The 19,176-nt window shown below is 34.0% G+C and overlaps 1 protein-coding gene across 2 annotated transcripts in view; it reads right to left on the reverse strand.

Annotated features, from left to right (window-relative positions):
- Positions 1–1,989: 1,989 nt before the first annotated feature.
- The window catches only part of LOC132544421 (cysteine-rich venom protein-like), a 34,621-nt gene continuing 17,434 nt past the window's right edge, over positions 1,990–19,176 (reverse strand). The window contains exons 4-12 of one of the 2 annotated variants that reach the window (XM_060208012.1): positions 18,325–18,416; positions 17,812–17,902; positions 17,265–17,401; positions 15,627–15,712; positions 14,817–14,899; positions 11,740–11,838; positions 10,464–10,589; positions 8,711–8,833; positions 1,990–5,067 (exon numbers count right to left, since the gene is read on the reverse strand). In XM_060208012.1, coding sequence (XP_060063995.1) covers positions 4,973–5,067; positions 8,711–8,833; positions 10,464–10,589; positions 11,740–11,838; positions 14,817–14,899; positions 15,627–15,712; positions 17,265–17,401; positions 17,812–17,902; positions 18,325–18,416 — 932 coding nt within the window. In that variant the 3' untranslated portion in view covers positions 1,990–4,972. The remainder of the gene's footprint in view (positions 5,068–8,710; positions 8,834–10,463; positions 10,590–11,739; positions 11,839–14,816; positions 14,900–15,626; positions 15,713–17,264; positions 17,402–17,811; positions 17,903–18,324; positions 18,417–19,176) is intronic. The other variant, XM_060208013.1, reaches the window with a different exon arrangement.

The raw sequence follows: 19,176 nt of genomic DNA on the forward strand, positions 1-19,176 counted from the left end.
CATTCCTACATGTACCTCCATACCAAAGAGCTCCATTCTGGTAGTACCAGTTCAAACGGTATCGGGACACATGTCATCTGTCCTCTGAAATTGTCACTCCTACCCGCCAATCAGTGACGAAGTCTTTCGATCGTTACGGTTTACTTATCCAGACTCATTTTAATATATATAAGCTTTGTCATAAGTTAGGGACCGTTGATTTCAATACGAATTTTTAAATATCAACCTTGTCATTCTCCTTGCAGTGTCTCCTTTTGCACTGGTACCGTATGCTACAAAGAGATATATCCGACTTAACGATAACATGAATTTCAAAGTATGAAGTCAGGCAGTCGGCAGTGGAATAGAAAGAAGGAGCAATTCTGTAAGATCTTTTACTTTTAGAGAGAAGTTTATGAATTTGCTTACATAGGGTGGATCAAGTAGCATGATGAATACAGACTTGCATGGTATACAGTCATGAGCAATGTTTAAAATTGTCTGTCATATATATATTTTTTTTTTTTTTTTGTCGTTCGGTAGTATCTCGTTAAAAAGATTGTCTGCTATAGGGATCATAGTCACCACCGACAAGTATTACGCTTTGTACAGTTTGTTGAAATGGTGCGAGGTTTCCTATGACGAAATAAGCCACAATTTTGGTAATGATGTTGGATGTTCTCTTCAATACCAGTATTATACGCTAAGTACAGGATAGAATGCTCAATTAGGTCCAAGTAATTAATATTGCAGATCAAAGTTCAAAATCTCAATTCAAACACATTCGGTATAACCGTTCATAGGAACAAGTAATTGCAAAATACCATGCCCAGTTAGCGTTCGAACTTATGTCCACTCGAGCTATAGCCAAACACACAAGCGCTCTACTAAAGAGAAATTCCCATTATCTGAAGCTAGTAAGTCTACCTGTACAATCTCAATCGCATATAGCTTCTACCCTTGGAATGGCCAAAGGCACCAAATCTGTATTAGGAAGGAGTAAGAAAAACACCCTGTCCCCGCTGGAGTTCGAGCTAGCGACCCTTCGATTCTAGGTAGACATCATAGTATTCGTTTTAAGGGAAATGAATTCCCACTATCGGAGGCTAGTAAGGTGACCTTGACACTCAACGTCTTTTGGCATGTAATTTGTCTAGGAACTAAAAAGCCACTATTAACTTTTCAATCTGCTAGCCAGTTAAACATGTTTCAGTTGAAGACAAATTACCGAAATTATATAATTCAATCAAATGATCAAGTTGAAGTCGCAGTCTTTAACATGAAATGGGATATAACTGTTAAGAGTTGAAAACCTCATTAGAGAAAAACGATCGTTCTGAAAACGAGGAACCTAGATTAATACTAAGTCGCCGCTGTGATAGAACAAGACTGAAAGGGAAACGGAAGGAGTGGAGGTGGAAATAGCTTCTTCTGTGAAAATAATGGATAGTGGAAAATGGTACGATTGGGTTATTTGTACCACTATTTGTTTTAATTTGAACATTGTTTTATGCCATTGAAACATATTGTAAAACTATATGCATAAAATAGGCAAAATATTTAATATTGGATATATTTGGTGATTGCATGATTATAAATGTCGTAGCCACAGCTAAAGATCAACCTTTCATTGCACGATTTTGTTCAATACTTACTAGCATTATGTGATTCTAGGAGAGAACATAGAGAAAATTCATGTGAGGATATAACCAAACATGCAGATAAGCCAAGTATCCAAGTTTAATAATGTGAGTGGTGAAAAAGGTGAAAACTGGAAACTCAACACATGAAGAAATTATGATAACGGTAACGCGCGTTTTAATGATACAGCTTAGTGGTGACTTAAGAGGAAAAAAGCAAGGATTACAAACAGTAAAAGTGATCATTCTTCGTCATATGTTGACTGATAAATAGTAGCAAATAAAATTCTATCTTACAAAGATACATTAAAATTCTGCTTATGTAATGGATTTAAGTTACAACTAATTCTAACAAATACTAATTCTGTTTTATAATGCATTTATTCCCATTAAACGTTACATACAATGACAATATACAGAGTAAGAGAAGGCACCAATATACATCATTGAATACATCTCCGATGTGTTACAAAGCAAAAGGTTTAGATTGAAATCTGAAAACAATATGTTGCTACAGGTAAGTTTTACAAATGTAATTTGTGCAGATGTTTTGACAAAGAGAAGCTTACTGTTAGAGAAACGCGCCATTGCCTTGTCATCCAATCAAATCCATCTGGTAGTGATCTCAGTCACGACGCCGTGCAGGTATTAATATTTTAGAACATTGATATAGATTTGAATATAGTACTAAAGACACACAAGTGAATAGCACCTTTCAATACAAAAGCAGAATTATATACAAAAGAGACAAACAACGAATATAGTTCATCATACAGCTTTTTCGTCCTTTTAGGACTGACCAGTGATACCAAGGTCTGTTAATTTTGAAGGGGCGACTGAAGAAAAACAAAAAAGATCAAAAGAGGTAAATCTATATTAAAATAAATTTATAAATATACGTATATCTTAAAAACATATAAAAATATAAAATAGAGAAAGAGACCTGTAACAGTCGATAACACTTAAGCGGTTAAATATGTCGGGGATGCCACTAAGTAATTAAGATGATCTGTAGCTTTATAACATACATTAGTGACAACATCTTATAAGTTCAATATATATATATTCCAAAATGGTATTCCTTTTTACTACAATCCCTTGTATAATTTAAATCTAGGTTTAATTCATTTAGAATTTTGAAAATTTCTTGAAGATCCTTATCCGATAGCCAAATTATGAAATAGTCATCCAAAAAATCTTTTATATATTTGTAGGTGAAGTTTTTTACGCGTGCCGTTTGAGATGTCTACACTTAACACATAATAAAAAGTATATTCATATACAAACAACAAGAAAGTCCTGGTAGTGTTAACAAAACAGTTATCGATGAATTGATGAAACTAGCCAGTAACAGAATGTGTCACCAGGTTGCGTAAACATTGATAAACATGCCGACCTAATCTTGGCAAGCAGATATCCTCTGATTGAAAATATTCATTTCTACATTTATCCTAAATCAGCGTGAACGGCAACATCTTAATTTTATTATTTTTCAGGTAATATTTGTTTAGTCCTTTAAATGGCTCACCAGCATCCGGCACAAAAATGTGTCCCAAAAATGGACAGTAACCATCGACAATTTTCGGGAATCTTCGCAAACAGTTTGATACAATAACCAAATGCAAAACGGTTATGTATATCACCAAAATATGTAGATCCCGACACTGGTAATAGATTGTTCAGTCTTAGTTGATTTTGTTGGATTTTATTTATCGAAGGTACTTGTGTAATTGTTGTTGAACTACAAATTGCAAGTACATAACCACACAACATACTAATTGCAATAATATTTTTACATCCAAAATAGTATTACCACACAAATAATCCCCAGTTGTTAACAATTAATTCTGATGTAACCGCAAAACTCAAGGGAACGACCTTATAAGTATTTAAACGCATATTCAGTACATTCTTCAGTAAACATAAAAATAATTATTAATAATAATTAATGACATACATTGTACATGATAACACGAAACAAATGTTTGTGAACTATAGTTTTAGAAGTTACTGAAACGAGAAAAAGACGACATTTTAATTAATTAGTTTCGTAATTGTATTTCAACAAAATTTGTAATAAATAGTTTGACATGAATAAAATCTTAATGATGAAGTCGACAGTGCCTTAAACGATAATTTAAAATGGTACACCAGGCGTTGTTTGGTCCTAGTGTAATATACTATTGTTATTTGTTTTATTGTTTCATCAGAGGCAGCATCACTGTTGTATAACAAAACGAAACAGTAAAAAAACATCACTATCACAGTGATGCTGTATAGGTGCGTGATTATGAATGTATTGCGTTTCAAGAATGTTCAAAGGAATGTTAATACAGAACCGTGACCTAGATAACAAAATAACCACCTAGTACATGTAACTAAAGTAACAGGATCTCATCATAACATACCTTAAATAAAGAAATCTCGTTTTTCAACAATATTTTCATTTCATTTTGTTGTTTTCAAGAAAACAATACATCCATTATGGTATTTATAAAAATATAGGAAAATAGGAAGTGTTTGTATTTGCGTCTTATAAGGACGGTTGAGTTTTGAGAAGCATTGTGTGTGTGGATGTGGGTGTGTGTGTGTGTGTGTGTGTGTGTGTGTGTGTGTGTGTGTGTGTGTGTGTGTGTGTGTGTGTGTGTGTGTGTGTGTGTGTGTGTGTGTGTGTGTGTGTGTGTGTGAAGAGAGAATAAAGATTGTCAATACAAACCCTTTTCAACATAATAATAATTTGTTGATACCAATGTGTTTAACTCGTCATTCCTTAATTTTCTTAACGAAAAATATAAAACATAGACACTTGTTATCAATTAGCCTCGTGTAGTTGTAAAGCAGATACAAATATTGATTATAATTCTACTTGTACGCAGAAACTGTTTTTCACAACAAACGATTCTATTGATAAATCGTCGCCTGGTGGTATAAGAACGTAGTTGTAGCTGACGTTCCGATCTATTGTAAAATATTACGGCAGAACCATTGGGTCTATCACAACTCTGACCAAATCATGTAAATGTGTTAGATTTTCACTATACAACCTCCTGATCAACTCAATGAATAAAGGGAGATAAGCATTGATAATTTGTTGGTATAGATACTATAGTAGAAAAGCGTACTTGTCACATCATATCTTTGAAATCTTACCGAGCCATTTTATCAAACTGGCTGCAGGCGTCAGTTTATAAAATTTCTTAAAGGTGATATTCTGTATATGTTGGTGACTTTTCTTTGAATATGCAGGCAATGTTGATATTCAACTTTCAAACACTATGCTAAATGTCTTCGTTACATTCGTACATTATCTATCGTTTCCATTCAAGTTGTTTTGATGTTCCCGTCAATTCTTCTCAAAGCAGAAAGAACAATATACACATTCCAACCATGACTATGACGTTACACAGACTGCGTGAGGCGGCGTTCCCGTCGGTCGTTGAATCTCCGTCTAAATGGGATAACAAAAATCTAATTACAATCGTTGTCCAGTATATGTATCAATACACACGCTTTAAAACGGTCATTGCAATATAACAGATACAGAATGCTTTATGTACATATATGAATTAGTAAACAAAGGTAAACATCAAACAAATACATAGCATAGGCAAACTTGTAAATGACATAGCCTAGATAAACAACTAGATTCCATAGCATAGACAAACATGTAAATAACATTGTCTAAGTAAAAAGATAAATTACATAGTTTAGGCAAACATGTAAATTACATAGCCTAGATAAACAAGTAGATTGTATAATACAAGCAAACATGTAAATTACATTGTCTAGATAAAAAGATAAATTACATAGTTTAGGTAAACATGTAAATTACATAGCCTAGATAAACAAGTAGATTGTATAATACAAGCATACATGTAAATTACATTGTCTAGATAAAAAGATAAATTACATAGTTTAGACAAACATGTAAATTACATAGCCTAGATAAACAAGTAGATTGTATAATACAAGCATACATGTAAATTACATTGTCTAAATAAAAAGATAAATTACATAGTTTAGGCAAACATGTAAATTACATAGCCTAGATAAACAAATACATTGTATAATACAAGCATACATGTAAATTACATTGTCTAGATAAAAAGATAAATTACATAGTTTAGACAAACATGTAAATTGTATAGTAAAGGCAAACATGTAAATTACATAGTCTAGATAAACATGTAGATTGCATAACTTAGGTAAATTACATTGTCTGGATAAAATGATGAATTGCGTAGTTTAGGAAAACATTTAAAATGTAACATATAAGTAAACACGTGAATTACATATTATAAGTAATCGAGTAAATTGCATAGTATTATGTTGATTACGTTGTATATGTGTAAATGAAATAGGAAGATAAACACGAATACTGACACAAATGTATGTATTTCTAATTTTGCTTTCAAAGCCAAAATGCCTAACTTATCCTTTATAGTTGATATTAATAGATATCAATTAAATATCATTGCTGTTTTTAAAGTTGAGAATTAGCATTAGTGTCTTGCTTTAAGATTCATACTTTTTAATTATGTTAGTTGCGTGCACTTTAGAACTGTTGTGTGTCAGTTACTTATAGTAAGACGTGGTTATTGTTTTATAATCCACACTTATAATTGAGTGCTTAATATTCAAGGTAAAGTATGAGATTGCACTGCTATATCAGAAACTAATGTTTTAAAGCACACGTATCAAAAATTTTACATGCACGCTTTAATATGTCATCTCCCTTTGAAGTGCAAGAATAACATTCTCATTGTTTCCTTGCTAAAGGATCGAAGGAATTAAACACCTTGTTATTAAACTAGATACACTAGTTTGCCCTCTCGAATTTGTTTCAATAATAGAAACACCAATCATTATATGGTTGGTGTCGTCAAAGTAACAGAAGACGTTTACTTTTCCGGAATTCCTGGTCTTTATTCTCCTTGTACTTTTCAGGAGTCTCAGTGTAAATCTTTCTTTTGTTCCTCTGTTTGTTTATAATGTTTTGCCATATCAGCATTTTCTTTTTATATGTTTACGGATTGAAGAATGGGATAGATTTATTGGAAGACATATTGTTTGTGATATAATTTTAGACGTTAAATGATGATGAAGGGGAAAGGTTTTTAAGAATATCGACATATTATTATTTTGTAGGCCCATACAACTGTACAAAAGAACGATATCAATATAAATTCAGTCGAGGTAATTAGTTATGTAATCAGGCCTATATCCCTTGAAAGGTCTCTTTCCTTCAATTCAAAATAATCAAATTTCGTCCTCTTCTATTATGTTGATCTTACATTCTTGGCAAACAAAGGATTGCTTTGAGTTTTCTATCATTTCTTTCTAATGTTCTTGGATGTAGTATAATTCTTTGAATCTTTAATCAATAAAAATTAAATATTGAAATAAAAAATTTCGGGGGGTGGGGGGTGGGGTGGGTGGGGGGGGGGAGACAAATCTGGGGTTGCACCTTTATCTTGACAACTACAGTTACTCGGTTACAAAGAAATCAGCATAAAGATACTCAGCGTAGAAAATCTGTTCAAATAGTCGTTTATAATTTTTACTATAAACTAAATAAAACATCCTTGGGGAAATATTGAAACTTACGTTAAGTGAATAATTATCGATATACTACGAAAACGTTTCTTACACGAAAAAAATGAGATTTCAGTTATGTAACTGTAGTGTATAGTTAGAACTATGTACTTCTTTGTTAAAGTTTGGCATTTACCATGACATGCAATGATATGAATACTTGGAAAGATCGGCTTCTAGAAAATGTGTCAATATTTCATATTTTAAATGAAGATAATTACAATGTACGGAAGCCCTGATATCAGCTACGGAAGCCCTGATATCAGCTAAATGTCAACTTACCTGGTAAGTCTGCATAACATCAATATAAGCAAATGAGGTAAAACAAGCATGTAGCACGCAAAATATTGTCCATTATAAAAAAACGACAGTCTGCTGCCACGGTGATATATCTAGTTTTGAGTGAATTGTGTTAGTCATATTTTGAATTGACATGCACTATTAGATAGTGATGTGACAAAACTTCATCACATACTACGTTTGTAATCCAATAAGATCACAATTTTTATATATCCTAGAGTGTTTCGCATTTGCTGCGCCAGTCTAAAATTGATTAATATGTAAAAAAAATATATACAATTTCGTTATGCCATGAATTTAAAGTGGTATAACAAAGTGGCTGCCTCAATATGATTTTGTTCTCGCATTTTACTTAGCAACCTGTCAAAATTTTCTGCGTTATAAGGTCAAACTCCAAACTTCTACATGTTAAATTCGTTTCGAATTCTCTGAATAAAAACTCAATAGGGATCCCATTTCAACATCGGACATACTATTACTACTACACAAATATTCTCAAGACAGACATAACTAGACCAATATAGTAAACACTTATTTAAATAACTCATAATGCCTTGCCAATTACACAACCCATAATATATATGCAAAATAAATTAGGAAAAGATCGAAAAATGACAATAGTAAAAACAAAAGAATTACGGGACAAGATTGAAAAAAACAGTATTCTAATCCAAGCTAGAAAAAGCTGAGGGACAAAGGCAGCGAAAATAAGGACAAATTTCAATACAAAAAGAAAAATTGATGTATAACTAACAGGCTTATGTTATGTTAAAGTACATGGCCATGCAACATATGGAGTGTTGATTCAAGCAGGGTCGTATCACAAAAGGCATATACGAATGTACACATTGCGTGTAACGACCCGGCAAGATATAAAATGATAATGGACACATCCACTGAAAAAAATCTAAATCATTCGGGAATAGCCAGCACGATATCCACAAATCGGGATGTACAATGTATCTACAGTCAGTTGTGCCGTGTTCAGTTTCAGTACGATAAACTATACAATGTCTTAGATAGCATGTTCTGTTAAAGGAAAATAAGAAACTGATAGCTTAAAGAAAGCTGATGAAGTGGAAGAAAAGGGCATACTTCACTACCAATCGTCTACGAAAGTTGTTACATTTCTGGTTATATAAGTAGAGGGAATACATGTGAATTAGAAGTTCTATTTCTATCGTGTTGTTATTTACTCTGTTGGGTAGAGGCAGAAGGAGATTGGGTACTGGTAGTAGAAGTTGTCGTGGAGGACTGGGTACTGGTGGTGCTAGATGTCGTGGAGGTTTGTGTAACCGATCCACCAGAGCTGTCACCATCTGAAATTGTAATTCGATCAACTTTCTCTTGTTTCCAATTAAAAAAGTGATTTCAAATAGTTTCCCAATTGAGAGATTGAAACAGTATAAACGTTTAAGAACTTATTGTCCGCTGTTTTCCCACATGCTTGTTTAAGTGGGTTTTTTTAATTTATTCTTGCATCTGTTTTTGACAGAGTCACGCATTTTCAACGTTCGTTTACATATCCTGTCATAATGGTAATACATCCTTACGGATAGCACAAAACGAGACGGATACAATGTTAACAAATCCAAATAATTGATAACAAAACTGAAAAAAAACTGAAAAAAAGTTTTTAAAAAAATAAGAGGTCAATATTCTAGTATGTAAACCTATATATTGCTAATCCTAATCTTTTATCTTTCAGTCAAGGAAATTAATAATTTTTGCGTTAATTAACTGCGATATTTTATAATCCATTTGTTTTTGAAGTTTAGAAAATATCTGATTAATTAATTTTCCTATTAATATGTGAAATAACAACAAATGTAACATCCAAATTATCCTGTACAAACAATGGATTTCAACAAATTGCATTTGAAATAATTAGACCTATGTTCCGTTAATAAAAGTTTGCTTTTTGTCAAAAATAACGTGGACCTCTTTAAATCGAGCAATAGTCGTTTGGATTAAAATAGAGTTCAACTCGCATTCAGTTTAAAACTCTTTTCCTGAAATGTAATTGTTTCCGCTTCAATACGTCAAACCATGACAAATAAGGTCATATGTAAGTCTTTTATTGCATACAATTAATTATTATGTTAATCTCACTTGTGCACTTGTCGAACAAAACCTAATTTCGTAAATGTGTCGATTATCTAACAATCGCTGAAATTAGCTTTGTGTAAATCGAGTTGCAACAGTGCCTTGTGTGAAACAGTTTCAGATGTCTACATGTACATGCCGAATCACATACATAAAGTTGGATGACGAAATAGGACTTATTGCAGTCGCAAGGTCGCCATATACCATAATGAAGTTTGGGTGTGAATGAGTTGATGAAAGGAATAGTAGGATATGCCGTTGTTACATTTCAACACATAATTACACGAACAGAAGACATGGGATTACCACATTCATTGTTTGATATACCATGCAAGGAAACATATATTTCTTGATATTACTATGCATATATATTGGAGTAATTCTTCATATGAAATATTGTTGGAATATTTAATATCCAATTCTTCATTAATCAAGGTCGCTTCTAAGTGAAACTTTGCAATAATTTGAACTCGCAAATTGATATCAACAGAAATGAAATACTCAAACGTTGAAGACAAAAATGACAATATTTGCTCCTCAAGTCAACAATATCAATAAATGAATGAACAATGACCCGCTATGTTTTGGAGAATAACTAAATACATGTAAAGTATATTTTAAAATTCGCCATGCATGAATGATACTCATTTCTCGCTAATTCGACAATCTTAGCAATATATCTGATATTTAAAACGAAAACGTCTTTAGCAATTGTTCATTGTATTTGATTCCACTTAATGCCTTATTTTTGATTGGTTTGTATGTATCAAGAGCAATGTAAACGTACACCCAAAGCAGCAAGGATTCAGTGCATCGTAGTTTTTTTGCAGGCTCTGTACTTACGCGGGCAGGTTTGACACATAAGTGGACAATCAGTGGGCAGATTTGCAAAGTCAGGACAGCGAGATGCTACAAAATTCGGCGGAGTACCACATCCACTGGGATCAGAGGCCAAACCGGTACAATTAACTACAATCCGTAAAACAGTGCTCAATATTCATCATATTTAATAATTTGATTATGATTATCAAAACTGAAGCAAAATTTGCATTCTTGTTAAAATCAAGTGATTTTGAATTTACTGGTATTTTCCTCTTGCTTTATAATCAAGCTTAAATAACACAAGTAATGAAATGCCTTTGTTACTAACAATAGCACCTAGAATAGTAAGGGTTAAGTTATATATCACAATGATATATATTTAATATCAAGGTGTTTCTAAAGATTACGCCAAACATTTCATTTTGAGAGAATAATACAAAACATGTTAGGTTTTAATTAGATTCTTGAATATCGCTTGTACACTTAGAATGAACGTAAATACGAAAGGAGGGGTGTGAATTGGTGTGTGCATATTAACGTTTCAAAGGTAAATATTATGCAAACCAGTGTAATAAAAAGAATACAATATTTTTAAAAATCATTCTCATACAAAAATGTTATATTAGCACTCTTTCGACTGTAATGATGTATGCAAAATTTTAGGATAAGTTTGGGAATTTTACTCGTGCGAATAAGGAGTCTTTTATATACCACTCAAACCCCTAACGTCAAAATTAAAATATAAAACATTGAATAAAATCGAAAAAAAATATAAATATAATATTGATATGAAGTAACATCAAACTTAGAGACCACTATCTCCCAAATAAGTGGTTACCTGTAGAGTTATAAGCGAAACGTTAACGCCTACAAATAAAACCAATATCATTGTTGCATTTTGAAATAAAAAATTTGATTGTTGAACAATACCTTGTCAAATTTACATTGAGAGAATGTATTCAGTAAGCACAATGTATTTTTTCTGTCGTCGAATTGGTTATATGTCTTTTGGCCAAACAAAACTTTATTTGAAAAAATCAACAACTTGTGGACAAAGATAATTATAAACGGAAGTGTTAAAAGTTGTTCTCATCATAAGATCAAAATTATATAGATTTACAGACAGACGTATTTATCTTTATGGTTATTTGTACATTAAATTTATTCCCCGAACACTTATCATTGCTGTTTAAATGAACACATTCAATTACGAATAAAATCAGAGAGATATGTTTAAAACGAGAAACAATTATTAAGGTTTTGATGCCATTTATTAATTTTCATCTGAACTACTCACGTGCGCAGTTGTTTCCGACAAGGTAGGGCTTGTTGCATGTACATCCACATGTATTTATGTCCATGGGCGCACGATTAAGGCACACCTTCCCACCGCAGTCTGTCAGAAAATGACTTAGGATGTTAGCATAGCAATATATATACTGAGAGAAAACAGAAACGCAATTAGAAATTTCCAGGTCAACTACGGGAAATATAAAAGGGTTTTAGAATGTAATTATGGTGTAACTTGAAGATAGTTGACCACTACGAGAATTTCATTTGTGTACGTTATGTGAACCTTTCAAATTTGACGTTGATTCAAGAGTACTTCACTCAAAATGAAGTGCGTTCTGGACCCATCAATATCGTGTCTGCCCCCGCGAGCTGCAGTAACTGCACAAACTCTTTTGTGCATTGAATTGATCGGGGTATCAACCCTCCACATTGGTATACGATTACATTCCTCATCCAGCGCCAACGCCAACTGAGCGACGTTAATTGGAGGATTCGGCCTACGTCTTATCTTTCTGTCCAACTCGTCCCATAAATGTTCTATTGGGGAGAGGTCATGGCTGTATGGGGCCAGTCTAGGGCGGTGACATTCTTTGCTGCGAGATAACCACGGCAAACCTTCGTTACATGCGGCCTGGCGTTGTCCTGCTGAAACGTCAGTCGACGTTGCTGTACTAGAGGAACAACATGCGGACGGCCGTGAGATTTCCCTGAATAACGACCAGAGGAATCTTGATACCATGCGCAATTCCTCCCCATACCATGACCGATCCTCCTCCAAAGCTGTCATTCTCTATCACACAATCATCTGCATAGCGCTCGTAGGTACGTCTATAGACACGACGTCGGCCGTCTGTCCGGTAAAGCGAAAACCTTGACTCATCTGAGAACAGAACCCTTCTCCAACATTGCATTGGGAAGCGTCTTACGGAATGTGCGTTCAGCCATTGCATTCGTCTGGCACGTCGCTGCGCATTAAGCTGTGGTCCAACATATGGCCGCCGCGGTCTTAGACCGAAGGCACGCAGCCGATTACGCACTGTCTTTGGATCAATTGGAACATGATGACGCCCAATTGTGTTCCTTGCTGTTTCCGTTGCCGTCAGAAAGCGATTGCGTAGGTGCGAAAGTCGCATTGCCCTATTCTGCCGACGCGTCGTCACACGAGGGTGACTGCTTGGGAACGGTCTGCAACCCTTCCGGTGGCATGTAGTCTTTGGATGAGACGGCAAATGTTAGATTGATGGACTCCAAATTGATTAGCGACCTGATTTTGCGGGGTACCTTGCATAAGAAGTGCAATGGCACGACCCCTGTCAACTTCGGACAGTCGTGGCATTTTTTACGGTGAACTGTTATTAAGAATTTTGAACCTTTCCTTTATACCGGGTTCGAGATATCGTGCTTTTGTCTCTTATTCTTTTGTACAAGCGGTGTGCGCAGTTTAGTTATGCATCAGTAATTTTAATACGGTACCATGGGGACCTAATTCAAATGTACACATTTGTCAAGTTTCAAGGGTGTACGTCAAAGATTTAATTTACAATATTAACTTTCTGCTAGTTGCGTTTCTTTTTCCTCTCAGTATATATATACTTAAATATTGATACAATGCTTTTTCCTCTCAGTATATATATACTTAAATATTGATACAATGCTAGAGTGTTGAAAGGTAGTTTTGGAGGCTATGATTGCGTGTCCGGTGAATTATCCATTGAATCAGCGCAATTCATTACTGTCAGTTGTTATACATGCAATATGGTGTAGGGTTTAGTTATGTGTTGATAAGATAACACAACCCATTGTTCGGAAATATTCTTCAATTGAGAACAGACTCTTACATTAGGAATTACATTTTGGAAGAATATGCCTGACATTAACACAACGAAGAAAAAAACAAGAAACACAGTTTGACAGTTATATATCAAAAATACACAAAGTTTTATAAGAATATGCTTGACATTTCACAGCGAAATACCAAACAAAAAAACATAGTATGCCAGTCATATATTAAAAATACATCAGAGGTTTTACTTCCGTTTCATCTGAATTAAATAAATATTGAAGCTGAGATCGATCCCTCCTCCTATCTTAAAGAATGTATCAGTTATGAATTATTGTGTATTAATAGTCATACACCGACTGCTGTTCTAACATAAAAATATGGTGTTACTCTATCGTGTAATTGTTTGTCCCATCCTTTGTTCTCATTCTGATCTTATAATACCAATGATATTTTCCGCACAAAAGTCACATTGGCCTTGGTAAACTGTATATCTATTTTGCAGAAAGAAACATGTACAAAGTGAGTATGCATGTTAAAAATAATGTACAGGTGTCTGTATTCATGAACAGGATATTAAGTGCCATTTTGCATTTTGAACACTTGCATTCATTGAATAGACGATGCTGTTAGTCTGATGGTAGTTAGGTATCTTTAAATGATTTAAATATTACAATAATGGAAGTAAGGTTTTGTTTGTTACAAGTCTTCGTTAATATGATGCTCCATTTTTGGAAGACGGGCCGAGCGAACTGACCAAGCAGACACGAGATTACTTTGCAGTCAAAGAAGACGCATAACCGTAATCCTACGAACATTAATTTACGATGAATCGATAAAAATATCAAAATGACAATGAACTGTCGTCGGACTGTCGGAAAATGAAATCAAAATAAAAAAATCCGATGAATCAAAAACAACGTTTGTGTAAATGCAATTATCAATACAAAGACATTTAAGGAAACGTAGCACCTTAAGGAAGACTTGCATCGATTATTTAGATGTCAATAGTATGTTTTCAGGTAGCATGAGAAGTTAAATTGTCAAAGTTATATTAATTATATATATATATATATATTAAGACTGATTTAATTATTTGACCTGGGGTCGATAAAAACATCCCATGGACCTCATCCGCAAGCTATAATTGTATCATATTGCTTGGGCGTTCATATTTTTATTAAGTCAAATCGAATACATTTTCGTGCGAAACTCTCGTGTTTTGGAAGAAATGAAAATATTTCAAGCTGCAATATTTCCTTACAAAGAACAAATAAAAGTAAATTTGATAAAAAGCATACCACATAGCTTGTTGTTACAAGAAGTCGGACAGTCAGCACAAGAATTTCCGGATCTGTACGGATTATTGTAATCGAAATTTCCTCTGAAAGAAGAAAAAAAAGTTACGCAATGTATTTCATATCTAATACAGCTGTTGAGGCAGTCTGAAGGCAAAGTTTCGATATAACATTAAACCTGAAACAAACTATATAAAGCCCGAAATATCTGGTTAAGCGGTACCCATGTTCACTTGTTACCGCTGTATTTCTAAATAGTTTGGTTTAGTGCATTCTCGCAACACAAACACCAAACGAAATATCTAGCACAGAATTAACCCAGGTTCACCTGTTAATATTGTAATTCTTTTGTTTGTTTGTATCATTACATTCTCGCCTCCCAAAGATAAACGAACTAAACAATCCAGCGTTACCAGATACATTCGGCCACGTTCCTATACTCAGTAGGATGAAAAAACTTCCCCGTTCTGAGGAGAGATTACCATTGCAGGATGTAACAACAAACTTGTGCTTATTTCTTATGTTCGAAGGTGCTGTTTGTTAATATATGTGTATGTACATATTAGAAACCCCTGTGCCTGCAACTACATTTTATTCCATTTGATAAAACAACTCTTCACAATTCCGTCTAAATGTGTATATAATTTTGACTAAATCAAATTGTCATTTAATACAAGACAGCCTCTGCAAAATAATGCGCCATTTTCAAGAACACTGGACCTATTAATTTCATAAGAGACAATACAGATTTTTTTTTCAGTTCTAATTTTTAATATCAACCTTCATTACAATAAGATGCAATAGAAAACTTACGCTGGCGAGTAATTGCACACATAATAGTTTGAACCGGAGCAGACCGCAAAACCGCAGCCAATTTTGGATGTTTCAGCCCAGACAATCTGTTGAATCATAAAAATCATAAAATATCAAATTGTAGATAGCATAAAAACTGAATACCTTGGAGAGCAAGAGTTTGGTCTTCACAAGGATTGTCTAGGGTCGAGAAACCCCTGTCCAAACAACAGACCAATGTGAGATTTTATTCACAATACTTGTGGTACTTTCCATGGTCTTAAAGGTATTCAGTCTTAATCCATGTTTGAATATATTTGTCACATACATTAAAAAACAAGTAACAAATTGCAAGTTGTTTTGAAACCTTTCTCTCGCGCTCTCATCAATGACGCAAGAAATACTTGCGTGAGATACCATATACCTACCAACCACGGGATCACATTGTGATGTATGTGAGAAATAAGGTTTCTAACAGGATATCTAATTGTTGTATTCGAGAAGATATTACTTAACATCTCAAGCAAGATTCGTGTAAGCATCAAATTTTCAACAGTAGCGAAATGAAATGACTGGCAATTGATACTCTGTAAACCATTATTTTCTAATCAAACAGAATAATATGTTAAATATTGAGACATGTCTAGAAGCGTGTCATCTTTAGTCGATCAGAATTAATTTTGGAAGATTTTAAATTGAAGCTTCCAAACCCTTAATTTTATAGAAGTTGTCTCCCTTGATCCTTGTGTTCGTGTCGAAACTATTCTGTTCTTCAAATAAAGTTTCAAAGGCAAAATGAACTTACCAATACTACAAAATGATTCAATAAGTAAATACTGTTTACACTAAAGGTATTATTTTGTCAAGTTGGATCACTATAAAGTGAAGGTTAATCATTCAGAATTTTTTGCAAATAGTAAAAAAAGGTGTCTCTTGTACAAAGATTTTTGGAACATTTTCGTCGGGTTAGTAATGTCAATAGAATTGTTCTTATAACAAAACACGATGATTATAGGTCAACCTGACAGATGACTACATGTACAGTAATTCTTCGACAATGTATTGACAAATCTCCATATCCGTGGTAACTTTCAAATTGTCATAGAGGACAACTGGGGCAGCGAGAGTAACCTCAAGTGAAGGTCCTACGTACGTTATTCGACTCATAACCCTATTTTCCTTCTAAGGAAGTTGAGTGAGAAACGGAACGATTTGTGCTGGCGTGGTTGTGTTCTTAAGCAAAACATTTTATCCCAGTGGTTTTGGATGACATTAGACAAGCCAATGTCGAATGACATGAAATGGAAGATTTAAGAAATTTCATTGAAATGTTGCACATCTTACACTTTTTCACTTTACTTGCCTTCTAGATTTTCAAATATTATGTCCCTAATATCACTGACGAGCCCTGAAGTGACGAACCAGTCGGGCATGACGTATATATTAATGTGTTTTGAATCATGTTATTGATTTACATATGTCCTGTGTAATGCAACATAAACAACGGACTTCATTGACAAGTTTATCTTAGTGGAGAATGAAATAATCTTAAGTAAGCGCTCTGAAATCAAAATTCCCTCTACGTATAGATATAAACATCAAAGACGCAGATTATAACAGTAGTTCTGTTGAAGGTAGAAATATATATATAGGACGTACCTGTGTGTAATGGCCGACATCAGAGAAGACATTACTCCCTCCCAACGTAAAATCAGACACTTCGCTATGCCAGGCGTTCATCGCAGCTGTCCAAGAAGCATGGCCAGATGCGATATTCTGTCCAACGGAAAATCGTCCTGGAATGTCAGTTCACAATGTGATTCACCCAGGCGGAAGCTAATAACGGTTGTAGTAAACATTGGTTCAAATGATTTCAAAAGTTTGTTTTGTTGGCACTAAACCTAACCTTCAGTTATTGATAGGGGTTTCTTTTCTTTTCTTTTCTTCGCACACACGTAACAAGAAACGTACATATATACCATCTGAAATAGTCGAGGAGATTTAAGAGGTTACTCATGTTTTAGATCCGTGGTAATTAAATTCATATTAATTGAACATCTATACTACAAAGGTCACCTGTACATAAAGAGCTTTTTCTCTGCTCCCTTTGATGTCCTTTAAGGACAGGTTAGTCTATATTTCATGAACCCTTTGTACCCCGTATCTTTGCCATTGTTCCACAACCCTGTTTGTCACTCTAAAATACCTGGTATGTATCGACTATAACCATCATCGTGTCCATACTGACAATACTCCGCCCATTTCTGTGCTATCATCGCAACTTCATCATCCCAACTCTGTAAAAAAGTTAAGATTTATCACAGTTGGTTTTTTGTACATTTCCTAGATATCTACTATCAATTAGGGATACAATACGATACATATTATTCCAAGTAAAAGATCACGAATTTGACAATTCTTATTTACTACACACTTACCAATTCTAAAATCTTCATTTTACCTGTCAATTGGGATTAATCGAAGAAGCTACTTTTTACAACATTCAAACAAGGTTTTGCTATTATAACAAAGAAGAAAAACGTCTTAAACAGCAGAAAACAAATACTCTTGACTTCATTATGAAAATATCTGTCAGAATCAATGTGGGACCAAAATGACCCAATTAACACAATATTCCATTTAACCATTCATGTTCTACAATACATATGTGTGAGAGTCTTTTTAATCAGCTCTCATTTTAAGATAGTCGCAATGGTACCATTTGCCTCATGTTAGTCGCTGTTGGTGATACAGAGCTGCGGAAGGTGTTGTGAGTGTTTACTATCAAAGTCTGGTCACTTGCAGAAACACCTGTAACAAAGAGAAAAATTAATTAATTGTAAATAAAGTCTATGATACAGGAGTATTTGAATGTTTTCTTGTCAATGAATTGTGGTGACCGAACGCTTCCTTTTTCATTGTGTTAAAATATCACATCAAATCACATCAAATCAAGAGGAATGAACATTTGCCCCAGGTCTCATTGACGAGATAAGAGTGTTTTTATATATATATTTTTTCCTTGGCAGAAGCATATTGGGTGTCTATGTTTATGGCTGTTCAAGTTTACATACAAGTTCACTTTGACTTTGTTATACAGAAAAAATAAAAATAATATGTGAAAGCAGTATGATATTGTATTGTTACTCCTTGGTGTAGAAATAGATGTAGAATAGTCTGCATCTGCATCATTAAATAAGGTTTGAGAAGACAATCTATGAAGTACGACTATCAACGATAGCTTTGCGCCCAAACTATCAGCTCCAAGAAGGATAAACTCATTAGTATCTGGATACTCCATGTTGAAACGACTTGTCGGAAATAGGTATCGACAAAAACGTTTTCCCTTAAGACAGCTTTGGTAGTTTGTCGGTAGAGCATTGAAATGTTTGATATTAGCTGAAGAACTTGATGGGTACATTTCATAGGTACGATAAACTACTCAGGGCCATTTGTTTCCCTGAAAACGCTAAGGAAAGGAATGTTGTATTCTATAATGTTTATGTCTTTCGACAGGACATTTAACTCTAATTGTTCTAGCGAGGGAGTTCCCTTATATCGTAGCTTGTCT

Source organism: Ylistrum balloti, unplaced genomic scaffold (assembly GCF_031769215.1).
Source record: "Ylistrum balloti isolate Yb309-2 unplaced genomic scaffold, AGI_CSIRO_Ybal_v1 Utg369798, whole genome shotgun sequence".
NCBI lineage: Eukaryota > Metazoa > Mollusca > Bivalvia > Pectinida > Pectinidae > Ylistrum > Ylistrum balloti.